At 41.4% G+C, this 26,837-nt stretch overlaps 1 protein-coding gene across 1 annotated transcript in view; it reads left to right on the top strand.

The window, feature by feature from the left end:
• Positions 1 to 25,883, top strand: part of fhip1aa (FHF complex subunit HOOK interacting protein 1Aa) — a 28,368-nt gene extending 2,485 nt beyond the window's left edge. The window contains exons 2-13 of the mRNA XM_068727288.1: positions 7,163 to 7,223; positions 9,492 to 9,708; positions 13,459 to 14,139; positions 15,808 to 15,966; positions 16,191 to 16,277; positions 17,377 to 17,544; positions 18,241 to 18,320; positions 18,483 to 18,685; positions 19,722 to 20,714; positions 20,810 to 20,988; positions 21,860 to 21,980; positions 23,228 to 25,883. Of these exons, the coding sequence (XP_068583389.1) occupies positions 9,604 to 9,708; positions 13,459 to 14,139; positions 15,808 to 15,966; positions 16,191 to 16,277; positions 17,377 to 17,544; positions 18,241 to 18,320; positions 18,483 to 18,685; positions 19,722 to 20,714; positions 20,810 to 20,988; positions 21,860 to 21,980; positions 23,228 to 23,418 (2,967 nt within the window). The 5' untranslated portion in view covers positions 7,163 to 7,223; positions 9,492 to 9,603 and the 3' untranslated portion in view covers positions 23,419 to 25,883. The remainder of the gene's footprint in view (positions 1 to 7,162; positions 7,224 to 9,491; positions 9,709 to 13,458; positions 14,140 to 15,807; positions 15,967 to 16,190; positions 16,278 to 17,376; positions 17,545 to 18,240; positions 18,321 to 18,482; positions 18,686 to 19,721; positions 20,715 to 20,809; positions 20,989 to 21,859; positions 21,981 to 23,227) is intronic.
• The last annotated feature ends 954 nt before the right edge of the window (positions 25,884 to 26,837 follow it).

The following is a 26,837-nucleotide window of genomic DNA, read 5'->3' as shown; positions in this document are numbered from 1 at the left end:
TGCCTATACTGAACACAATGTCACTGGTTGTTTAAAAGTAGTGTTTTTGAATAGCTTCTCAAAACAACAGAAACAATAGAAAGTTAACTAGTGTTTAATTGTAGTTATTGCAAAAAAAGAGGCCAAAGGGACGGTCCTTTTGTTAGATAGATAGATAGATAGATAGATACTAACTTTATTGATCCCGCGAGGGGAAATTATTTTGTTACAAGCAGCAATAGGTTACAGAGCAGCAATAGGTCACAGGTAAAAAATCTTAATATTATATAAAAAGAAAAATACAAGAAAAATACACGTCACAATATATACAGTTATAATATAGTAAAGATGTTATATAAAAAATGCACACTATATACACAGTGAATAGAACAGAATAATATTAAATCAACTAAATAAACAGTAGTGCAGAGGTTTAACGATTTGATTTGGCCCGAGGTGATTTATTGTACAGTCTTATAGCAGTAGGCAGGAATGTTCTCCTGTACCTGTCCTTATGACAGCGGAGCTGAATCAGTCTGTTGGAGAAAGTGCTCCGCTGTCCCTGCAGTAGGTTGTGGAGAGGGTGGTCCTGGTTATCCAATATGGATGATAGTTTCTTCAGTGTCCTCCTCTCCACCACCTGTTCCAGATAGTCTTGTTTACAGCCGATGATGGAGCCATCCATAGTTAGTTAAATATATGATGCGCTTGCGAGAACTTGTGGGAAATTTGGCTGGAACAGGTGCTGTGTGTGTGTGTGTGTGTGTGTGTGTGTGTGTGTGTGTGTGTGTGTGTGTGTGTGTGTGTGTGTGTGTGTGTGTGTGTGTGTGTGTGTGTGTGTGTGTGTGTGTGTGTGTGTGTGTGTGTGTGTGTGTGTGTGTGTGTCGACACAGCCAGCTCAGCTTTGTCCCGTGTTTGGGATTACCCCACCTCCCCACTTCTGCCCCCATGCTGACCCTGTGAAGTAACAGACGGCATGAAAGCTATGTGGCGATAGCGACTGGCAGTATTTCTCAGCGGCTCAGCCTATAATATCACCCTTGCCTTTTTATTTAACCTCTTTTATTTCATTAAAATAGTTCAACATTTTCTTACTTTTGAGTTTGATGAGAAGGTTGATATCCCCCTCATGTCTGTGTTGATGGTATAAAGCTACAGCTGGGAGGTAAATAGCCTAGCTTAGCATAAACACTGGATGCATAGAGAAACAGCTAGCTTGGCGATCTTTAACTGTGCTAAATTTGATATTCAGAGCAATAATACAGCAGCAAACAACTACTTGCTTTTAACTCCATTAAAAAACATGCAGACGCCAGAGTAGTTTATTCTGTTATTCAGTTAAAGTACATATTGGCTTATTTGTTGGATAACCTGTGTTCCAGCTTAGTACGAAGAATCAGCCTCATTTTCCCGGTACACTCTGTGTTGTTTTTTTAAAAAAGCTTCTATTTAGAGGGAAACGAATAGAGATTGTCACTGAATCTGGTTGAACCACTTCTGTTGCTGTAGTCACTGATAAAGTAAAACATAGTTGTGCACAAAGTCTAAGAAGCCAGTGTTTTTACAAAACGCCACCAGATACATTAGTTTGCATCTCCTTTGCCATGAAAATGTATGAGGAAAAAAGGTCATCATATTGTAGAAGTTGTTTTAAAAGCGATAAAGAGTCCTAAATGAACGAAAACTGAAAAAACAGGGTTGCTAGTTATCCGCATGCAAACTAATATTTGACCCAGATGAGCCTGGCAGGCTTTTTCGTATGTTCTGTATTCCCTTTAAAAACAAACCATTTTTTTTACATATCAATGGCTGTTTGAACCCTCTTTTCATCCAGTTGGCTAATTGCATGAGTGCAGTTCTGCAGCTCGCTCTCATCTCTCTGGTAAACACCTCTGAACTTCACAGACATGCTGTATCTTCCATTCCACATGCAAACATGGCTCCTTCTTTATTTTGTCAGCAAGTGAGACGTGATGCAAACAAGCTTTAGAGGAAGCAGCAGGAGCAGAGATAGGATTTACCCACACAAAACGCATTCTTATCACTGACAGACGCCTATTGTGGAGTGGGGATGGGCTGAATTCCAACATGAAAGTAGGAAAGATGTCACCAGCCCACATGTTGTTCATACAATGAGGTAATTTAGCCTGTGAGGGTCAGAAAACCGTGAAAAACATGTAGTAGTGACCAATTGTGTAAATGTTGTGTGCATTTGGTTTGTACAGACATTCATGGTGCCCTGAGGATGAATCCTAATGACTTTGGTGATTCCCTGACTTTTCCAGTGTGTTATACCTTTTGTGATCCCCTGACTTTTCAACCTTGCACCATCAGCAGGTCTAAATGTCTTTGTTTCATTAATACCTACAAAACTAATTGTATTCTCATTAGCATCACCTGTACTTTGTGTTTAATGCTAATTAGCAAACGTTCGCACGATGACACGCTGAACTAAGTGAACAAGGCAAACATTACATGTCCTAAACATCGATATGGTGGGAGAATGTTGCTATGCTAATATTAGCATTTAGCACAAAGCCATGCTCTGTTTAACTAAAGCCTCACAGAGCACATAGCATTGGTTTTAGACTCTTTGTTGTGTTAGACAAAATTTTACTGTTTTTGAATTCAATTCAAAAACATATTTGTCCCCGGGGGGGACAATGAAAACTATGTGTAATCTTCTAGGGTGCCTCAGTGTTATTGAAGGTTACATTTTGCTCTCTTTGCTGAAGAAAACTCGACACACCCATAATGTAAAGTACATGCATTGCCTCGAGCATACACAGGTGTCTCTGTCTCTCCATTGTAGGCTGGACTCTCTTTCAAGAGAGTTGCTGTTTGTGAAGTCTTTGATTTTTATCAAAAGTGCATAAGGGCTCTTTTATCCTCTTGTTGGCGTCTATAGGTGATTATCATCTTCTTCTTTTATTAAGCTCAGTTTTTTGTAACGGTGTATTTCCCCCTCTGGGTGTTTGGTACTGCTGCTACCTCCCCCTTCCTCTTCTCCCAGCTTCACTAAGCACCTGTGTATGTGTTTGAATATGTTAATGATTCACCCCTCATGATCACTGAGCATTATGGTACCAGCAGCCTGTTTCTGAAACCAGTTTGGAGATGAATACAACAGCCAACACCCTGTTAGTCTTCATGTGCATGTGAGAATCTGCAGGCATGCAGCAACACTATCTGCTTACATAATCACAGTCTTATCTCATAAGTTATTTACAGTCATTATTCAGCACCTGCTACTTCATATATGGAACAGTATGATTTATGTATGATGGAGTGAAGTTTATAGGAAAATGATCAAAACAACATTGATTTACAGGAAATTATGATAATTTTTTTTCTTCCATCCGCTTGTTTTCACAGTAGCTCCCCAAAATAATAACATAAATAAATTAAACTATTTCAAATTAATACTTTTAATTATTCTTTTTGACATTTAACAGCAAAAATGACAGTGATTAGATTGTTGTTTGAGATATCCTTGTGTCCCTTTGTTGTGTTGTTGAATGGCTGTGGACGGGAAAGACTATAAATTATTAGACCAGGCACTGTCTTCATCAGTAGCCCTTAAATATTTCATCAGCTACTATCACTTTAATGGGCCTGTCTGTCACTGCGTTGCCATGGCAGCCATCTCACTGTCAATTATGTAATAAGGCTGGTTCAACTCGAAAAAGTCAGACTTTTCTTCTGTTCCACCATCTAGCACCCAAAACGCCTCACCGACAAAATGTCTTTTTGAATATCTCCTCTCTAAAGTCTCTGGAATTGAGGTTTAAAAGTCCTGCTTAGCAAGAAATAGGATCTTTATTCTGAGTAAAGGGTGTGTCCTGCCTCTAAACTATTTGTCCAGACGACGCCTGTGTGCGTATGAAAACCTCTGGGATGACAGAAAGCTGACAATACCTGAAACCAGATCAGAAAAAAACTGACAAAACCCCTTGAGGTTTTTTTTTGTTTGTTTTTGCCCTGTTTGCTCCTTTCAGCCTTGGGCTTTTATCTCTTCTTTCATTTCTTTGCAAAGCACAGAGGTGCAACACAATAGTTCTCACTTTGGCTTCATGTTTACCTTGGGAGTGAGCAGAGGAGAGCCTGTTGCTGTCTTTGCTGCATCACTTTCCAGCTGTATCTGTGTAGCATTTATAAATGACTTAAACTGATGCAACAATTTACAGTTGGAAAGGCATGACATGGTCCATCAAAAATGTATATTTTGTAACAATTCCTGGCTCTTATCTAGTCTCTTGTTCATAAGAATGAGCCAAAAAATTACTTTTCAGGCTGCGTCAATTAGCTGAGACCTACAGGAATAAATGGAGGCATCGACTCATACTTCTTCAAAAACACGTCACCTTACAAAAAAATAGCAGTAAAAAGAACTTAGTTTCTAACTGTTGGTGTGACTGAATATTTGGCTTGTAAGACCTTCAATCACGGCCCGACATCAAAGCGTAAATCAAAGGGTGAAAACAAGTCAAAAGAAGAAGACAGGAATATAATTGGTGTGTATTGTTCCGTTAAATAACATAGCAACAGTGTTGTACAACACAACAACAAGTTTCTTCAAAATGTAACATTTTTAAAAAGTCTGAGTTGTCATTCGTTTGTTAGTTGAAAATGAACCCAAAGTTCCGAAACATCAACCTATGTTTAGGAAAGAATTACTGAATACTGACATTCGGTGTTTCTCAAAAAGGTGACCCTGTGATGTCCAAATGTCCTCTCATGTTGGACACGAATAGAGACATTGTGTCTTTGGGTGGCGCTAACTGCCACTGCACTGAGAGAAAGCCCAGGCTGGATTCAACTACTCTGTTGATCGCGTCTCTGACTGCGAAGACTTGGAAGCGACAAATATATGTAATTATCAAATTGGAAATTAGGAGAATCCGGCGGAGGCTTGTGTCGCAATGAGACTGCTCCGCCGGCAGTTTGAGACTGTAAACAGACAAGCATGCACTCAGGCAACGCTGCATTCTCATGTCAGCATTCAGATCTCAAGAACCGATGCACAAAGGATGTATTTTTAACAACCTATATTTTAGCATGTGCTCTGCTCGTCCCATTTCTGGCTCTACTGTATGTCAGGCTATTTTGAGCAAGTAGAGCAGTGGCTTCTGGGTAACTGTGGGCTCTATGTGACAACATGACAGCAGGTACTGTAAATGGGAGCACGATGTAGGTCATGACTTTCATTAGCAGGCCCTTTTACTGGGTTAGTTGAAAAAGCATATTTTAATCTTCGGCCTTTGTCGTTTTAAGATGCCGGCACTTAGTCCTAGTTGTGGTAAATTGATTTGCTTGACCTATTTGGCCCATAGTTCAAGAAATTGAAACTGTACCAACTATATATTTGAGAGAAGGAAGTCAGTTGTCTGAGAGGAGCTAATCACTGATTACTACAAGCTAATCTTGCAGACAGACAAAAACAAACCTTCAGGGGCTCTTTTTTGACAATAACCTGAGACGAAATGTGTTGCTGGTAAACGGGTGAAAGCAGCTTAAAGAAAGTTTAGTTTGACCAGTCTACAGCAAGCGGGTTGATGTACAGTGCCGCAGCAAATCAGGAAATCCTGCCGGATATTCTGCATCTCACTAGAAAAGACAAGAGATAAGCAAGATAATGTTTGTTTATCTCTGTCTTCTCTAGTGACTTTAGCCCAACCAATAAAGAATTACTGTGGCTAATATTTTGGTGTGTGTGTGTGTGTGTGTGTGTGTGTGTGTGTGTGTGTGTGTGTGTGTGTGTGTGTGTGTGTGTGTGTGTGTGTGTGTGTGTGTGTGTGTGTGTGTGTGTGTGTGTGTGTGTGTGTGTGTGTGTGTGTGTGTGTGTGTGTGTGTGTGTGTGGCAATATTTTGCCAAGAGCAAAATGACAGCAGGACAAACTCAAGAGCAAGGGAACATGATGGTTAACCGTTCTTTATCAGTCTTTCACTGCTGCCATACAGAAGGAGGTTTGATTACACAGGACCGTCATCACTTCAGTTATAAAAGATGAAATATTGCAACTATTCTGTCGGCTCCGAAGAGAAAAATAGGAGAATTAAAGTTATGTTTCATGCTGCTGTATCCGAGTTAGTAGAGCGGGTCAGCCTTTAATCAGAAGGTTGGAGTTTCTGAGCTCCACCGATTCACATGTCAAAGTGTCCTGAACAAGACGGCGAACTTAAAATTGCTTGTCTGTTTGCAAAAAAGAACAGTGAGTCCCTGCGAGTTACATTGAAGCTAATGTAAATCTCCACGGGTGGCGTCTGTACTGTGCTCCTCGGAGAAAAACTGCAAGTGTGAGTCCATCGAGAGGCACAAAACCAGCCTGCAAAACGAAATGAGTGTTTGATGACTCTCCTTTTTAACACACTCACCCACACACACACATCTCCATCTGTCTCCCTCTCACTCTCTGTTTACACAACGTCACGCTTTTATGAAAGATTGCATGTTTTCCAAGAAACCCACATTTTTTTATAGGCGGGGTCCAGACCTTTTTTTAATCTGCCCACTCCATCGGTTTTGAGTCGACTGGAAACTGAGTGTAAAGAATTGATCGTTCTGTGTGATATCAGGCAAACGTTTTTAGATTGTTACCGGCCCAAAAAAAAATCAAACTTCAGAGTTTATATGATTGATGTGTTTTAATGTACGTGTGATTCAAAACTAGATTGTGAGAGTTTTGCGGCTGCTGCATTACGTGACAGGATTTCGCACGATGGCTTGGTGTAACTGCTGGAGAGAGCAGTTGGCCTCTCACTGTTGTGAAGGATGCCAATTACATCACAACACTAATTGGAAGAGACAATGGTGTTATTCTCCCACGATGGAGGGATCATCAGGGTCTGATCTTGATGTTGAAATCCTGCAGAAACATTGGTTCATTCTGAACTTTTTATGCACGTAAACACTGTCGCTGTCACTTTTCTTGCGCCTCCTCTTTCTCTCTACACTTTCTCTCACTATGTTTTCCTTTTTCTTTTTTTACTCCCTCCCACCCCCTGCTCTCCCCTCCCTCCCCCCTTGTAACCTCCTCCCTCTCCATCTCCGTCCAAGAAGCGTTTTGGAGAAGCTTACTCATGTCCAGTCACTTCCCACCATGCCTGGCCTCTCACACGCACACTCACTTCCTGCTCCTCTCTTTGACATGTCTTCATCCCTCTTTTTATTTTGTGACAACAGGACAAGAATGAGCTCCTCGTCTGCTTAGCGACGTGTCCCTGTTAAAGATGGTTCAGCAAAGGTAAGAAACACACACACACACACACACACACACACACACACACACACACACACACACACACACACACACACACACACACACACACACACACACACACACACACACACACACACATTCCTTCTCAACAATCCAACCACCTCTCTTCTAACTGAAAGCAGATGGTGAAGGTTTGACTATGTGCCTTGTTATGCCTGAACTTGGTGGGGATGTTTCTGCCTCACTGGGGCAAAGTGGATTCAAAAGAAGGGGTCGAGCTGTGATTGGCTGAGAGGCACATTTAGGGGCAGGAGCTAGAGGCTCAGATTCTGTGTTGTGGCATGCAGCTGCTGCGTGTTTTACAGTTGATCCCCCGTGGTGACAGAGTCCATATGATCATGCATTGTGTTGTGTGAGTGTTTAACTCGGTCCTGATGTTGTGTTAGTGTTCAGAGACGGACAGACTTACACCATGCCATGTCCTTTATAGCATCGCTAGCTGCTCGGCTCCAGGGATGTTAGTCAGTTGTTGGGGCCACCACTTTGATCCATAATCAAAAATCTGTTGGGTGGGTCTAGATTACATTACTTTTACATTACAGTCATTTAGCAGACACTTTTATCCAAAGAGACTTACAGTTCAGTTTCTATCACATTTCTACACCGTAGGCACAGCTATGGGAGCAATTTTGGGGTTAAGTGTCTTGCTCAAGGACACATCGACATGCAACTAGTGAAGCCAGAGCCGGGGATCGAACTCTGATTGAAGGACAGCCCTGCTCTCCACTTAGCCACAGTCGCCCCGTCTAGATGACGTTTGGTGAAGACATTCATGGTACCCTGAGGATGACGCTACTATGACCGCCATGTGGTTTTGAGTGAAATATCTCAACATCTGTTGGATGTATTGCTTTGGAATTTGGTTCAGATATTCAAGTTGCCCAGAGGATGAATCCCAGTGGTTTTGTTGATCTGACGTCTTTCCCTCTTGTGCAATCGTCAGGTTTTGGCCAAATCTAAATTATATTTGTCCGATTCTTTGGTTTGTGACCTAACATCTGCAAAACTTTCCCATGAGTTTCAGCTGTATTTTGTGTTTAGTGATAATTAGCAACTGTTAGCATTAGGGCTGCCCCCTCTTTTTTGGTCTTTTTTAATACTTTTTTTTTTCATGCTGAATGACTTATATCCAAGAAACTTATGAGCACAGCTCTTGTAAACGCAACATTTAAAGTTGTGGAGAAACTCAGTTTTACAGATCTGTCAATTTAAATCGATTAGTCGACTATTTTTTTTTTTTTTTTTTTTTTGGTGGAGGACGGCCCTAGTTAGCATGATGACAATACTAACATGTCATGGCAAGATGGTGAACAGGGTAAACATTATGAGAGATTATGTGTAAGATCCGTTGAACATGACTGTGATTTGTATATACATGTGATATAATTTCTAGTGATAGCAGATGAAAACATTCACTGTCTGTAAGCGGAGGAAACACGGGCAGATAAGGCACATCCTAACATCCTTCCTCTTGAAGTGCAGGCGTGTTCATGGAAACATGTTGCAGTTTAGCAGAAAACTGGATTCAACCTTGATATTATTTTTTCCTCGCATTATCCAGTCTGTTCCAAGTTTTGTCAAAGAAAACTTCTGTCTTATTTAGCAGAGTCAATCTTTCCAGGAATGTCCTCTCCAAGGGAAGCAACAAAATAGTTCCTTTCTGGGGTAAAAAGTGGGCACCTTCCAAATTTCCATGGTGCCAATGTGAGTGTTGGAACTGATCTCCAAAGCTACCCTCGGGCTATTTTCAACTAAAATAATATTTTTTTTATGCAAACAAGCAAAGCAGACCTCATTTGCCTAAATATGTTGTCTTTTCCCCTCTCTGACTCCCCACATTCAGCCAGAGTTGTTCACACCCAGTCGCCGTTCGCCTTCTGATGTCAAAAAATGTTTCTGCTATGAGAGTGATGTCAGGGGGCCTGCAGGAATCCACTTTGGGCGTCTTAGGTAGTCCAAAAACAATTTGACATCTCAGTCTGAAAGTACAGAGTGCGGCCGGCAGCCAAAGTGGAGCGAGATGCGTCTCTCCTCTCCTCTGGTCATCTGACTTTGCCTGTTATTGTTCTCTCTCCTGCATACCTGTCATAGCTGCTGTCTAGCCATGCAGAGGGAGAGAAATGCACTACAATCTCCAGTCATATTAGTGCGTCTGTGGTGCTATTTTATGAATCAACCTTTTGTGGCTCTGTGTATAATCATATCTGCTTCCCCCCCCCCCTGCATCCTCAGGTCCTCTGTGATGATGCTTCCTCCTGTGGTTATGGTTGCACCAGTAAGCAGTCAGGAATGTCCCCCTTCTGCCTCTGACATGGTTTAACCCACGCATGATCCGGTCACCGTGATGGCCTCCATGGTTGCCAATGGAAACCCAGAAGGGCAGTCTCTGGTCTTAAAAGGGGTGGATCCAGAGACCTGCATGATTGTGTTCAAGAACCACTGGTCTCAGGTAAACGCCGGCACTAAATCAAGAGTCCTACAGCTTAAAGCACAGCTAATCCCTACAAGCGTATCTGGTGTCAAATGTAATAAAACCACTGTGGAATTCAGCTTAATTTATCTGTGAGCCCCACGAAGGGTCAGACCCCACACACTGACACACCAATGCAGACATTAAAGCAGCTGACACTTAGTTACCAACACACTTTTCTAACCCCTTTGTGTCTGGCCAGTGTCATTCTGTGTAACGTTTGTTCGTCTCAGTGTGGGAGGAGTAGTAGAGGCCTCACTGGCTGCCAGGACCCACGGTGGTGAACAGGGACACATGCTGCTGCAAAGAGCCAAACAGTCGGCCTCCCACTGCCAATATTCCACTGGCCATAAGTGCAGTTTAGCGCTGTGGGGAAAGCTCTGGAGTCAGTTTCTACTGTCAATGAGGTAGTAAAGAAGAATTTGTGCAGCAGAAGGCTGTTTTCAAATTCATCAGCTGAAGGAGGAAAGTTTGTTAAACACGTGCACATACGAGCAGGGTTTAGTAATATGACAACTTGCATATTGGACCACTCACAAAAAGTGTGATGTAGAAACTTTAAACCTTTCAGCACATAAACACTGAGAGTGAACTTTTCAGTGAATAGTGTCATCTTGTATCCAGTAGCTAAACTTTTTGGTTCTAGTTTTGTTGGAATAAATAAATTATACTTGCATTGTGCTGGATGTATCTGTTATTGTGGTTGGTGAATTCAGATTGATGTAGAAAAACTGTGTTGTAAGTGAGCCTATTGTTTTGAATACAAACCTGTTGTAGTGGGTCGCCAACTTTAGCAGGCTTGTCAGTAGAGTCCAGTGACAGACTTGGCGCTGAACATGATGGTAGGCTAACCATTGTAGCTGTTTTTTTTTACTCATGCTTAAAGTCAGTCTGGGGTCTGTATTTTTTAGATTTTTACAGTTTCACTTATTTCTTCACTCGTCCCGGCCTGACTATGAATGAGAACTTTCTGTTCAGATTAAAGCTTGTTTTGCTTTAGGCAAACTGGCAGCACAATTTCACTCCTGCAGAGTCTTATTTCCACGCTCAGCTAATCTGTAGAGCGATAAGAGTGCTCTTGACTTTGGTTTCAGTTCGGAAAACCTTGAAATCCGAGTAACATGTCGTAAGTAGTATTGGCCTTGTCCCTCTGTAAGAAGCTCTGTCTGTTTCATTGGCAGATTAGGTTTATGTACATTTGCTGTGTCTTATCTGCCGCTCTCCAGGCCTCACTGAGCTCATTGTGTTTGTTGTGACATGCAAAGTGATCGTTCTGTTGCTGTGGCTGACAACAATCTCTAACTTAGGACAGTGAAGAGCCATAGTGACGAGGAACAAACTGCCCTGACTCCTTACATTCCACATTTTATGAATGTGTTTCTGTTTAGTGGCGTGTTCAGTTCCATGTGGAAACACCCCCATCCAGTGTACATCTTCAGACATCAGAGTTCAGTTAAATTAGACTTGTCGAAGCTCCTGTCCCTCAGGTGAATTTGCTTTCTGGTGGTTTCATTTCCTTTTTTGGCATCTGTCAACTGGAATAAAAGCACATATATTAAGCGTGATAAATTCAATCTTTTCATCCCAATTCTCAGAATAATTAATATAATTAAGAGTGCTGACAATCTCTTTTGAGTGTTTTTCTTTTTAAATGCTAAATTCTATATATCAGTGTATTTTAAAGTACAGGTTTGGGTTAAACACATGACACACATTATGGTATTTTCATAATTTTTCTGACACAGATCAAAACTGAACTCTCACTTCAGTAGATGTGGTTTTTTTTTTTTTTTTAACCTTTATTTATTATGGGAAGTTTCACTGAGGACATGCTCCGAAGAGTTTAACAGACTTACACCTGGAATCTCCCCACTACCAGTCTGAAAGGCTCCACTGGAGCGGAAAGGGCCTTGCTCAAGGGCACCAGACTTCTGGTAATGAGGATGTGGCAGATACTGCACTTTCAATTTCCCCATTCAGATTGATACTGCCAGTTGTGGCCTGTGATGATAAAATCTGAAGTCTTCAATTCTAACACTTTCACATCCCTGAACTAGAGATGCTATTCTGGCCCAAGTAACCAAAAATGAGTGCTTACTAGCAGCTACTTTGCTTATAATACACATATTCTAGGCCTCATAGGTCAACAAACCTTTAAGGTTCTCTATACTGAATTCAGAGTAAATCTATTGCCTCTCAACAGCTCTCTACATGGCGACGGCTGGGACGTCAAATAGTTGTTTGTTGCTATATTAAAGCTCTGACCAACAGCGTAATCGCGGAAGTGTAGAACCCACCCTCCGGTTCTCCCTCACATTGTTAGCGCCGTTAGCACCGTTAGCGCCGTTAGCACCGCTAGTGATGTGCGTAATGTTGAGAGCCGTCGAAAGGCAATCAAAATTCTCCCAAGCTCGTGTGCACCTTTTTATCCTTGTCTGCAACTGACCTTAATAGTGTCAGTAATAATCTGACTCCTTTTATATGTCCAGTAAGAACAATTATTTCTTGGCCAGAGAGCTTGAACTGGACTGATCCCACTGGGCCACAGGCCCCAAAGCGCTGTACAAACTGTGTTCTCTTGTTTCCATCAGCCATGCCCAGCCCTCTTGTGCACAACCAGTTATTGTCATGGCAGCAGTGTCAGGCCGGGGACACTGGCTCCATTATTGTGACTCTGGTTTCCATGCAGCCGACACACAAGGGAGGGACTGGATACACAAAGGACTGTTTCACTGTGTGCTACCAAACTGAGTTTATCTGTATTGTGCTGCTGGTCTGTTTACACCCCATTATTGTTGATGATTAACCTGTCAGGAAGAAGGGAACGGTTTTACCTTTAACAAACTCGTATTAATTAAACATGCTATACAAGCACTGTCTACACAAACAAGATTAAAACTGCTATAGCAAAAAAAACAACAACACTGACTTGTACCATATGTCAAGTGTTCATAGTATAGCATGTATACTTTACATTATGTGAGTGGTAATGCTTAAGATTGTTTTTGTCAACAAAAATGGAAACTGATTCTGTGCTTTTTTGCACTTTTTAAAGCCTGGCAATCAATTTGCTTCTTTCTTGGATTTCGTTGATTGAGTTTCTGTCAATCCTTACTTTGTGTTCTCCAAAATGGTGGCCATCAGTCAACAGCAGTGTTTCTCAAGTGTAGAATTCATTTGGGTGGTCCAACAATAAAGATGTGTCCCCTTCCAAACAGAACTTTGTTTTATCATTTTGAATTTATTTCTTCTTTCCAAAAGGAAATACAGTTGAAAGTGTAGGCTGATCAAATGGAGCATTCATATGCAGTCATATAGACTGTAAAAAAGTGTCTAATGTGTTCAAGTGTCACTTTAGCACACGTCTCCAATCCAAGAGTCGACCACCACAAAAAACATATTAACCCACAGAAACCTGGTAAATGTGTCTTTCACAAAAGCCTCATCATTGAGTGAATTTACAGATTATTTTTTTTGCCAAAACTTGTGTTCTTTTTTTAAAACCTTCCACCAAAAACGTCCTTATCTCGTAGCGCTTTTTAAAATACAATCCAACTCTACAAGCTATGGCTTAGTTTCTTTCTACTTTAATGCATTTATGATAGCCAAAGCATAATAGCGTATTCTTTGCAAAGTTTACTGCAAAGCTGTTCTTTTTGCATGAAAATCAAATGATATGGGGTTACAATGTGTTTCATTGAGTAACAGTCCTCTTGTCCGTTATTGTAGGTGGTGAAGATCCTAGAAAAGCATGATCCCCTGCGCAGCAGCTCCACCCTGTCCTCCCTCGGTGTCATCAACCTCGGCGGTGGCTCAAGTGGCGGCCCTCGCTTCGGCCCCATCCCCGGAGACGAGGCGAGCGCGGTGCAGAACTATGTGGAGCACATGCTGTTCCTGCTGATGGAGGAAGACAGCGGTCAGGTCGGCGCCATGGGCCCCATCCTGGAGTTTGTGGTGATGGAGAACGTGATGGAGCGTCTCTTCGTGTGGAGCCTCCGCCGGGAGTTCACGGACGACATGAAGCTGGAGCAGCTGAAGATGTACGAGATGCTGGTGGGCCAGGCGCGCCAGCCCCTGCTGCATCACAAGCCCATCCTGCGGCCGCTCATGATGCTGCTGTCGTCCTGCTCGGGCACGGCGGCGCCACAGGTCGAAGCCGAGCTGGTGCTGCTGCTCAACCAGCTGTGTTGCGTTCTGGCGAAGGACCCCTCAATCCTGGAGCTGTTTTTCCACACCAGCGAGGATCAGGGAGCCACCAACTTCCTCATCTTCTCCCTGCTCATCCCCTTCATCCACAGGGAGGGCACAGTGGGCCAGCAAGCCAGAGATGCACTGCTGCTCATCATGTCGTTGTCTGCTGAGAACGAGCGAGTGGCCAAACACATCGCAGAGAATACCTACTTCTGTCCGGTAGTCCCTCTGACAAATTACCTTTACCTTTTCTTCTTGCAGTCATTCACCTGGTGGATTTTAGTACCTGTGAATCTCCTCAGACTGAGCCCCTCTGTTTTTGATTTTTCTAATAAACTCAACCTTTATGTATTAGGAATTGTTGACTCTTATTATCTGACAGCTACTCAAAAAATCCCAGAATCCAGTGACCCTCGGCGTAATAATCAGGCAAAAAATATGCAGATGAATTCATGGAGCCACTTTAAGCAAGGTTAAACCATCTCATTGAGTGTTACAAATGTCTGGCATTCATAAGATTAAGGCACGGATGCAAGATAATCCCATGTAAATAATGCCATTTACCCACGGCTGCAGACATCGCAATGAGAAATTGCTTTTGATGTGATGCCAGTTTAACAAGTGGAGTCTGAATTGAATTGGTTCCGCTGGCAGGCGACAAGGATAATCCTATAGAGGATGTATACATCAATGCAACACTAATGATGCATCATCTTACAGTGTAATTACTCTGCCATAGACTCTGTTGTTTTTTTTTTAAAATCCTGCCCTCTAAATATTTGAAATTACACCTCTAAGAAAAGACAGGAATCATGTTAATACTGACCGTTTGTTACATGGAAAGCCTGCTGACATTACAGAATTAATTAGTGACCTAATTATCACATAATCATGAAAGGGAAATTATAGGCAATAAAATGTAATTGCTGCTCAAATATATTTATAGAGCTGACCTTTAGGAGGTATGAATCCATATATATGCTGTTTGAAGAGGAGCTGGGTGGCTGATATGTACTGAAGGCTGCTGCAGTGCTGTGTTTACATCTGCATTACATTATCAAAATGGAAAAGAAGAAATGATTTACAAAAGTATTTTGAATTGCAGTGAGCAGTAAAACGGTTATAAATCTGTTGTGTGAAGCCGAAAGAAAAACCGACAGCCAAAGATATATTGTTTATGCCAAACACTGCCTCATTAATGTTTAATGAATTCCAGAATATTTTCATAATATTCTCTCTGTTATCACTTTATGTCAAATTATTTTCCATTAGTCTCTATGCATCACAAGGTTTGCAGCACAGTGTTTTTTTTCCTACAGTAAAGTACAGGTAAAACATGTTTCACGATGTAGTGTAGGTATTAGTTTATCATAAAAAACATTTTCTTAAAAACACCTTGATGACAAACTGCTTTGACAAATTTTTAACATCCATCTTCTTGTATAGACGGAAGCTCTGTAGTTACTGGTCTACAGCCATGCTAGCGGGTTTGAGCTAAATGCTAATGTCAACATACTAACACAATGACAATGCTAACATGATGTAATGTTTACCCATTCACTAAAGGGATGTTCTTAGCTCTTACTTTAGCAGGTATTTAGTCAAAAACCAAAAACGCTATCTTGTCTTGATGATGATGCTAAAATATAAAGTCAAAAATCTAAGTTACAGCAAATCATCCTGTGGTCATCCACATTTTAAATTGCATGGCAATCCGTCCAATAGCTGTCAAGAATGTTTCACTCAAAACCGGTGACACGAGAGGAAAAGTCAGAGGATCACCAAAGTCAACATATTTTAGAGGATTAGTGAAAACCCAAATCAGCTATTGACTGTATCTAGAGTACGGTAACATTTTATTTGATGTTGACTTGTCTCTCTCCTCAGGTTCTGGCCACAGGGCTGAGCGGCCTGTACTCGTCTCTGCCCACGAAGCTGGAGGTTCCCAGTGCGGACTGGCATTGCCTGCACAAAGAGGACTGGCTCCAAATGCCGTCCCTCGTCCAGTTTCTCAACTCGCTGGAGTTCTGCAACGCTGTAATTCAGGTGAAAACATGTGGCGACTGACGAGGCTGCACACACACACACACACACACACACACACACACACACACACACACACACACACACACACACACACACACTCGCAAGGCTCTCTGCCACGTGAAACATTTACGAGGTTACACGGTTAAAGGGGTTATGCACACGTGGTAAATGGCTGCAACCTTCTGCTTGACTGCACTCTTGACTTGATGTGTGACTGTTCCCAGGTGGCCCACCCAGATATCAGAGACCAGCTGGTTAGCTACATCTACAACGGATTCCTTGTGCCTGTCCTAGCACCCGCTCTCCACAAGGTTGGTACTCCTCTTCACCTCCATCTAACGCCTCATTTTGACAAGTATGCAGTAATGCTCCTACTGATCACAAAATAACAGAAGGTGGAAAATCATGTTTCGAAATGCAATTCTGTGTGTCTGGATGAGACATAAATAAAAGGAAGACCAATATATTTAGGGAATTTCCTACTGTAATTAATACTGAGGGAGGGGGTTAAAAGTTACACCTATCGAATTAAAGGAGTAGTTTGACATTTTGGAAAAGAGAGCGAGGGAAATGAGAAGATGGATACCACTCTCATATCAGAGTCCATCTTCTCACCTAACCCTGAAAAGCCAATGCAGAAGTGCCTTAAACTTTCATTATTTCTACTGGCTATCAGGGGGCAACTCCTGTGGTTGTAAAAAGGCCTCTTATGGTTTAGAATATTATGAGAAAATGGCTCTACTTCTCACTTGATTTATTACCGCAGTAAACATTGTAAACATGAGTTAATTCTCTCAATCGCTAGTTTTAAGTCCTCTTCAATACAGCATGATGTTCATTTGTAAATTATGACCCTATTTAGAGTAAAATAGACGATAAAGCAGCGTATGCTTGACAGGTCGCTACCACAGAGTTGTCTGATGTGGGAGTTGTCCATGTTTTTGTGTTACGACTTTAACCCTTTCACAGTGTGTTTTCAGTTTATTATTTAGTTATAAGCTTTTTGGTCGCCTAAAAATTTCTTATCCAGCATTCAGTTGTACTTAGCTCCACCTTCTCATGTCACGTCTGGTTGCAAAAACCAAGATGGCGAAGACCAAATTGCCAAATTTGATGCTTCAAAACAACAGTCCACAAACCAATGGGTGACATCACGGTGACTACATCCACTTCTCACATAACTTACAGTCTGTGAATCTAACTTGAGGGCAAGAAAGCCTAAAAAGATTGCCTACCTTCCCTGAGCAAATTAAATCCTGTCCAAATAAAGCTTAAAATAAAAAATACTTACAATTGTCCCGTTTGCTTTTATTCGTGCAGACCTCAAGAATTACAGTATGCAAATTATTGTATTTGCACTAACACACATTCTAACTGACTGACTGACTAATGATTTCTTCCTCCGTTAAGTTGACCCTGGAAGAGGTGATGACCACCACAGCATACCTCGACCTCTTCCTGAGGACTGTGTCTGAGCCGGCGCTGCTGCAGACTTTCCTCTCCTTCATCCTCCTGCACCGACATGAGAGCGTCCATATTTTAGACACTCTGGTCAGCCGCATCAACACGCCGTTCCAGGTACAGAGCGAACCCAGCGAACTGCCAACAACACCTCTGTACATGTTTAGTCTTAAAAACACACATTACACTCAAAAACAGCGTGACTCATTTTTAATAACTCCAGGAAAACAACCCCAGAGGCACTTTTGGACCCTTGTTGAAATTGTAAATGTCAGCAGTAAAAGCTGGCAAAGTTGCCATGGTGATGCTCAGTTGCAGTGACATCATCCCGTTAGTTAAACAATTGATATTTTGACACACCTTGTTCAAATCATGAACATGAATAAGTAATGGCTTCTTTGCATTGCTGTGTAAATGTCTCGGGGAGTTTCCTCCAGTGTTTGCTAACAGTCAGCCTTGGCACACCTGCAACTCAGTGAAAGATGTTAGTTAGTTTAGTGTAGTTTGTTTATTTTCAAACAATAGTATACAAATAAACAAACATACCTTGAGCTAAATTAAACATTGACCAACATGCAAATATTCCACATTTCAGCTATTTTCCTGTTTGCTTTTACCTTTGAAGTTTAATAACTTATTAAGTAGTCATGTTGTTGTAAAAAAACTAAAAAATATATATTTTACAAAAATCTCTCAATCCTCGACCGTCTCTAGGCTAATCATTACAATGAATTACTGTTTCTTGACTAACTTCCAAAGTTTCAGCAGTAGTGTAAAAATCCTCAGTTGTTGTCATGTGCTTTAACTCTGCAGTTGGGCACTGTGTCCCTGGCACTTTTCCGCACCCTCATTGGCTTATACTGTGAAGATGTGATGCTGCAGCTCATATTGAGGTGAGTGGCACACACACGCAGACTTATCCCCGTTATGAAAGCAGGACACATCTAATTGGTTTACGACATGAGCTTGTACATTTCTACCTCCCACCGTGCAGATTTGTGTTTCGTGCTCACGCTGGTTTTCCTAACAGGATCCGTTCCCTTTTGCCTCCCCAGGTACCTGATCCCCTGTAATCACATGATGTTGAGTCAGAGGCGTGTTGTTGGGGAGAGGGACTGCTACTCTGTGTCAGCAGCCAAGATCCTGGCATTAACGCCGTCCTGCTGCTCCCCTGATCGCAGCCCCCCGCCTCTCCGACAGCTGGACTCCATCCTCTTTTCCAAAGGTGCAGAGACTCCCAACAACACCAGCGCCAGGGGTAAGAACTACGGGATGTTAAAAGACACGTTTGTCTGGTTTATTACAGCTTCGATCTAATTTTTGCTAATTTAATATTTAATCATTTCAATGGGTTATTATAAGATTGTACTCGCCAAAGTAACTGCTTCGATCTGGGAACATGGAGACATTGATGTCCAATGAGACAAGATAATGCAGCTGGTCCAACTGGTTTATCTAAACAATCAAAAACTACAAAGAGAAGACCCAAGTTGTAATACACTAGAAGGATCCTTTTAAGCAGTACATTGGCTTATAATGTAAAAAAAGCCAATTATTTTTCTAACTGAATTGCAAAGGGAAGCAGGGTGACACAGTGTGTTGCCCTTCAACCCTTTTTAAGGCCTTGAAAAGGCATTCACTCTGCTGAGGTGTCCTTCAGGTTGAGCTCAGCTGTGATGCTTTGACACTACTTAATACTTTTGATTTCTTAAAGTACTGGATGTGCTATAGAAAAGCCAAAACGAATGACTGCTTTTCAGCCGTTTTTGTGATCCGCTTTTACAAATGTTTGTAATCTTTGTTCGTGTCTTTGTTTTCGTTCCTTTCAAATGCGCTGCAAAGCGAATTCGTCCAGCAGATTTTACTATTCATAACCCCATCTGAGTGAGTGCATGTTATAACCTCAGAAATAGTGGTGTGCAGACAAAACAAACCGAACAGACGGTCGGGAGGAAAATGTAAAGTCATTAACTGCAGCAGTAAGAGTGCTAAAACCCAATAATAATAAATAGTATAATTTATTAACGTTACATTTTCTAAATCTGTGCAAACATGGTTTTGAGTACAGTGCAAGGTGTTGATGCGCATTTATCTGGGACATATAACAGGGATTTTATGAGTGTTTATGAGTATTCCATCAAATAGTGAGATCTCCTGCTGTTTCGCTGTATTACATCACTTTACCCCCTGTAGCTACATGTCAAACTCATTAGTTCTGCAACCGCATGAACGCTGCGCTGAGGCGCTGCACGTCAGCTTTTATCAACATTTCCTATCTGTTCTTCCTCTTCCAGAGGAAAGGGAGAGCTTCTTAGGGGATGACGATGGCTCCGGTAACTCCTGCACCATCGGCTCAGAAATCTACCTGGATGTCAGTTATCTTCATTACCTCTACGACGCCCGCCTGAGCATCAGCAGCTGCATTCAGGCCTGCCAGGTTTGGTCAGCCCGGTACGACGGCGAGGACCCCCCTCCTGAGAAATACCAGCCCGGCGTCCTCGAGGAGCCGGTGCTGAAGAGTAGGCAAACCCAGATGGCTTTGAAGCGAGTTCCGCAGCCGCTAGCGCCTCGGCCGCACCCTCCGCCGAATACAGAGCCGCCCTCCATCATCCAGCTGGAGCTGGAGTGGGATGATAGCTACGACGCGTGCCTGGTGCAGACCGCTGAGGCTCCTGTGGAGACTAAACGTTCACAGCGGCCTCCTGAGGAGCCCCCAAAGCACATCCAGGAGATGAGGAAAACAGCCGTCATGCTTGTACAAGGTTCATATATTGAGGAAAACGAGTTCCAGGACGACGTCATGGTGTACGATCTCGTAGCCAAGAAAGACACCAGAGATACTGAAAGCGGTAAGCTCAAACCCAGCAGGTCTGAATCGAAAGAAACCCAACTGGGATCCGCAGAGGTTCCCCTAAAAAATGGACTCAGTTTAACACTTCCAACATCTGGGATGGCTGATAAAAATACCTTGGACACAAAGGCCAAAGGTCAGCCAGATTGTAATTCCCACCCCCAAAACACCACAGCTGCCGAGTCGGGTGATGACCTTTTGGCTCAGTATGAGGAGCTCATTCGTACGTTGGACACTAAAGCAGGTGCAAAACAGGTCAAGCCTGATGGAGAGTTGAAGAAGCCTGTCACGCCTGCAGAGGAGGACGAGGAGGACGAGGAGATGGATTTCACCTCCTTCTCTGCTGAGACACCAGAGCCAGAGAAACTGCAATCACCATTTGGTGCCAAGTTTGTCAGCGGAAGTGCAGGGCGAAAGCAGTCGGCACCTTTTACCGGTAAGTGTAAGGGAAATCTTCATTTCTTTGCAGCGGCGTCATTAATCACCAAAACCGCACAATTGAAATGCTGTTTATGATTATTCTTCCTGCAGGTCCGTTTGTCAGTGTGCTGCTGTCTCGTCTGGAGAACATGCAGAGCAACACGCTTCACGTCAACTTGTTGTTGACGGGCATCCTGGCCCAGTTGGCGGCCTACCCTCAGCCCCTCTTGCGCTCCTTCCTTCTCAACACCAACTTAGTCTTTCAGCCGACTGTTCGCTCCCTCTACCAGGTAAAACCGATGAGTTGTGTGTGCATGTGTGTGCATGTGTGTGCATGTGTGTGCATGTGTGTGCATGTGTGCGCATGTGCAGGCAGGAGTAAGGCTTTTCTTTCCCCTCCTTCCCTTGAGGCGCGTGTACCATCAAGTCGACAGAATGAAGACAAGGAATGCAAATGATTTGGGTTTGGTTGCGTCGCTGAAAGATGTTGAAACTTGCAGTTGACCTTTCAAAAGTGAGATTTAAAGTTTGTAATCTGAGCGCAGTTCTGTAGCTGCTCTTGAGTAAAATGAAGTAAAGCTTCTTGTTTTCTCTCTGCTGAACAAGAGATTCTTTATCAATACAATCGGGCTGCTTGGTTTTATTAAAGCTTGGGTCGGTAACATTAGAGAAACCAGCAAGAGTACACTAAATTACTAAAAGTATCCAACCTAAAAAACATTACCAGTGTCGCCAACTCTTCCAATGAAAGTAACGAGCAGCACCAGCTCATAAAGTCATTAAATCTAGTGAGAAAGTTGCCAAGTTGACAACTCTGACAGCCCCTCCCTTCAGGCCTCTCGCCCAAAACCATCATTATAAGCGTAAACAACGAACAGTGCTATTGTTAGTACTCACAGCTGTCAAGCTAGCAGCTTGTAGAAGGCTCCAGTGACGCAGAGTGCATTCCTTATCGCTTTTTTTTTTTTTTTTTTTTTTGTCAGCTCATTTGATTTATTGATTGAAATGGGGATGTAAATAGAATTTCAACAAATAAAAGCAATTTTTCTTTTCTAAAATACCACAACCAAAACTTAATTCTAGCTTTAATTACATCAGTGCAAACACTGCAGATGTGAATGTGCAGTAATCCTCCGTTTCTTTTCTGTGTTTCTCCTTCAGGTCCTGGCCATCGTGAAGAACCAGATAGAAGAGCAGGCTGCCACCAGAAAAGACTTTCCAGAGCTGATCACTGCCGCCCAACACTGGCTGCTGGCCAGGGAGACCTCCTTCATAGCTGCAGGTGACGACACACCCACATCTGGAATGTTTGTGTCCACGCCAGCTATGGCTGGAATCTGTGTGCTCAGATAGCTCTATAACAGTATGAGTTATGCAATGCATGCAAGTATTATGCAAAGTGTTCAAAACATTCATTTTCAATTCAGACTTGAAATCCAAGCAGGTTTTACTGCAACATTTAAAGGAATAGTTTGACATTTTGAGATGAGAAGAGGCGTGGTTAAAATCACAACTTGTCATTTTTACACAGTTTTTTTTGTACGGATGTAACAAACAATATATAATATTTTAATCGGTGAACATTAGAGGGGCTGGTAGTCCGTTGGCTGGTCCATATTCGTGAACGCAATATCTCAGGAACACCTTGACGGAATTTCAACACATTTTTGACCATATTGACATCAACCACCAATCAATCTTTATCTTTATCATCACTAATGATAATAATACACATTTTCCTATGTATTTGCCATTTTTGAGATGTATATCTCAATATATATATATATATATATATATATGTATGTGTATGTGTATATATGTATATATATATATATATATGTATGTATGTATGTATGTGTTATAGCAAACTGTGATCAATAGTGTTACAAAACAAACAAATGGTTTTTTTTTTATAATGTATTTTCAGTACGACAGTTGAAACTTAACAGCTTAAGCATTGTTTTTATTGTTTTTGATGACAAGAATATAAACTCTGCACTGTTGTTGAGTTCCTCGATATCAAAAATGTGCCGTTACAAAATGGGTCGAGTTCAAAACGGCATCTGCATTCGTTATCGGCCGTGTCTGTTGGGAACCATAATAAATTCTACTTGATTTTCTTAAGTGATGTTGCACTTGAGCAACAGTCTCAGCTCAACCCTGGAGCGTCAGGCCTGTTTTTGAACTAGGTTCCCCGTGGTTTGAGAGTTGTATAAGCTACAAAAAAAACTTGTTGGAAGTATGTTTGCAGACAGATAAGAGACAGAATTTTCTATGAAGGGAATTTTTCAGTAGGTTACCAGGGGTACCCACTTCTTGTACATGTTTTTTCTAAAAAAAAAAAAAATAAAAAAATAAAAAAAAGCAGCACTTTTCTGGCTGAAATTATTTATAAACAGTGCAGAGGAATATATTATGTTTACAAAATGTCTACAGTTCCAAGTCATGCATGGCACAGAGTGTATTCATGCTTATACATGATTTGTTTTCATTATGTCATTGTTACTCATTAAATTTTCATGTTCTCAGACGAAAGCAGAAGCTCCACCCACGGCGAGGCGGGAAGGATGTTGAAGAGCTCGCCGCCACCGAAACCCAAAGCCATCTCTCTGGATCGGACAGAAGTCTTCTCCACCGTCCTCTTCACGGAGTTCCTCAAAGAACTGGCTGCTATTGCACAAGAGCACTCAATCTTATCCTACATTCCTATGGAAGAGTGATTGTGTCCCAGTAGAGTCCAGTTTAACTCTGAGACTTATAAACGTATAAAGACTTCTTTTTTTTTTATTTTTTATTTTTTTAAGCAATGTTTTTCTGGTCTTTTTCAGGTACTACTTGATGAAGAAACCTCTCAGATCCTAGTTTTATACAACTATTAAAAAAAAAAAAGTCATAGCTATGTTTTTCCTAAGCAAAGATAATCAATTTATATTACTTTTTAATTTCATTTTTCTAGTTCTGTAAAGTTCTGTTTGGCAGAAGAAGGAGGGGTGAACTTTGAGCTGTTAGCTGAAGCCTGCACCAGCCGATAATGCTCCTAAGAGCGAGCTCCAGGTCCACCAACCAAAGACTGTAGAGAAAAGATTTTAGCAAAATCAGCAAATGTTTTTGAAGCAATCATCAGCCCTTATCTGAACTTCTGAATGTCGCTGCTCAGTGTGGTTCTGTTAAATACTCAGGTGGCTTTTCAGAGGGCTGCTGCCTCTTGGCCGTAGGATTACACACCATATTTGCCTCTGCCCCCTTTCAGAGGGCAAGCCTTTGAATAACAGCATTAAAATGTAATTTGAAGATTAACTGATGGAGCCGACTGGCAGCAGGGCCGTCATCGTCACACATCCAAACTTCTTATGCAAACTGTTACACGACAACTTTCTTTTGGGCAAAACAGGTGGGTCACTTTTGTCTAGATGTACTTTTGTTTTGGTGTTTTTCTGTTAATTCATGACGGTACCTCAGGAGTCTTTTTTTTTTTTTTTAATGCACGTTCTCTAACAGCCTTTGGGTGAAGCGGTTTTTCTACAATGCCCTAGTTTCTCACATCAATGGGCTCCACATCTTCTCTAGACCTGACCTCCAAAACCAGAATTATTCATGCTATATTTAATTAGCCTTACTTTAGTGATGCTTTATGATGTACATATTGTAAGAAAGAAAAGTTCTAATGACGCAGGACACTATGCAAATCAAGGATATTTTGGGTATAATTAGATATTTTTAGAGTGGGAAGGGGTATTTAAGAGTTTCTATCGCCATACATTTTTTTCAAGTGGTTATGCTAAAGGCTAGTTGTTATGGTTTGTCATGTTCTATTTAGGAATTGTTTAGGGTTTAGTAGTTGTGATAAGTCTCATATCACTGCTAGGAAAGTCGTTTTTTCGTAGTTTTGCATCTGTTGGAAAACGTCTCTCATTGTAACGGTTAACTGTTGGGCATCGCCTTTGTTTTAGTCCAGGTATTTCACATGGTTGTTAAATTGAGAAAATACAAGAGATATATTTTGTTACAAATCATGCCTCTGCTGTCTATATGAATTTACCAGGACAGAAATACTTCATAATTAGTGCCTAAATTATGATTTTTGTTCACATTATTGCCTGATTTCGAATGGATTTACACAGGAATGGATTATTACATTATATAAGGGTAAAGGAAAGTGTGACGTTCAACATATTTTGTTCCGTCCCATTATTCCTCCACAGAAGACAATGTTTGTTTCAAACAAATTTTCTAGGAGTAAAAAAAAAAAAACACAACGTGATATAAAGATACACTTGATATAATGTGTACATTTACCTGGGAAATAGAAAATATTTGAAAGAAATAATAGAATTTGATGTCGAAAAATACGTCGGAAATGATTAGAACTGTTTATTCAGGGCTCCATTATTACTGTGACAATGGACTGCTTAGACAAAATCTAACAAAGTATAAAAACTTATAAAATTACACTGTTGATCATCATCTCATATGTCCAGCTAATAAGGCAAAGAATTGTTTAACTTTAGTCTTAAAGTCTGGATTGTGTGTTTTTGTTCCTCTTTAAATCCATTCAGTGTCTACTTGCAATAGATCATGCAGTGTGGTCTATTGTGTACTCCTATTGTTTGTACAAAAATGGCTTGGAATTGTATATTTGTATCAATCACAGACATTTTTCAGAGTGGTTAAATAAGTAGTTCTCTCTGGTAAAAGAATGTTGCTGAGCACTCAGCGTTTTTCATACTACGGTGTCACTGCAGACAACTCAACCAGCACAGATTCATTCAGCACAGTAGAACAATCTCTGTTTTAGCAGCATTGTGGCATGAAGACGGGTGTTATGACCAAGATTATAGACCAGTTTCTGCCTCAGTGGGTTTTTATTCCAAAGATTCAACCTTTCTTACACCATTCGGCCTCAGTTTTCTGTTCAAGACCTAAAGGCATGCCTCCTTCAATAAAGTCAACTTCTGGTAAATGAAACTGGATGCACGTATTTTGTTGACTTTTACCCCCTGTACTCTTTTATAAAAAAAAAAAAAAAAAGCAAGGTTTTCAAAACAGAAAGCCAACTGCTTCACTTGACACGATCAATACATTCTTTCCTTTGTGCCAGAGGTGGTTTGTGGCTGTTTTGTTCTGACGTCTTCATTTAATACACATTTCCTTTCCAGACAGCCCTTCCCCCTGAGAGACTTCGGTCAGAACTAGAGCTGTGTTCCAAATCACATACTTTTTCTTTTTACTTTCAGTACGTACTGCAGCTCCTTACAAAGGACATACTGTTGCATGCAGTATGCATTCAAGTGGGACGCATTACTGCCTTATAATATGGAACCTTGAACTGTGACCCTCTTGCTCATATACCTCCTGCGCAAAGAATTGTGGGTCAGAATAGCCAGAAAAGGATGCTGGCTTGTATACCGCAATATGCGACTGGATGTAGCAGAACGTCCTGTTTTTTTTTTTTTTGACATTTGGAAGTACTAAATCTTTTTCTGGCATACTAAATAGTATGGTAGTATGGACATTGGAACACAGAGTAGGTCTTGTTCTCGAGTGGACACATGAGCTTGAAGCAACCTTTTAACAGCTCGTAAATATCCACTTCATCATTGGTACTAAATGCACAGGATTAACATCTCTTTGCTAAAGTGTTAAGAAAGCAGCATGAACGTATGTCAATGATGGATAAACTGCAGGAAATATGCAAAAATGTTGGGAATTATTTCGTTTTTAAAGTAAGACTTGCTTTAAATCACTACATATAAGTAAACTGCACTGAGGGTACAAATGCAAACTGTTGAGGTCAGGTAGCGGTCACTATTGTGTGTACTGATCATACAAGAGAAGCTGTAGATGAGAAGACACAGATGGATATAAAAAGGACATTTAAGCATTGAAACAATTAAGATGAAGATGGCAATGCCAGAGAGAATCCAGATTTAATGCACCATATTACAGATATTATTAAAAAGACAAGTTAAGTGCTTCAGCCACAAGAGGGAGCTCATTGATCGCTCTCCTGTCTGGATGTCTGAGCTGTCTCAGGGTTACCGTTTCATCTTGATTTAAAAAAACAACAACATATGTCATGTCAGCAATTTCATCTTCTGCCTGTGTGATTTTTCAGGCCTCACAAATTACCATAATTGCC

Source organism: Cebidichthys violaceus, unplaced genomic scaffold, assembly GCF_023349555.1.
Source record: "Cebidichthys violaceus isolate CVI_PGR_0920_01 unplaced genomic scaffold, fCebVio1.0.p SCAF_4, whole genome shotgun sequence".
Taxonomy (NCBI): Eukaryota; Metazoa; Chordata; class Actinopteri; order Perciformes; family Stichaeidae; genus Cebidichthys; species Cebidichthys violaceus.
The sequence above is the reverse complement of the archived record's forward strand: the minus strand, read 5'-3'. Positions and strand labels throughout refer to the sequence as shown.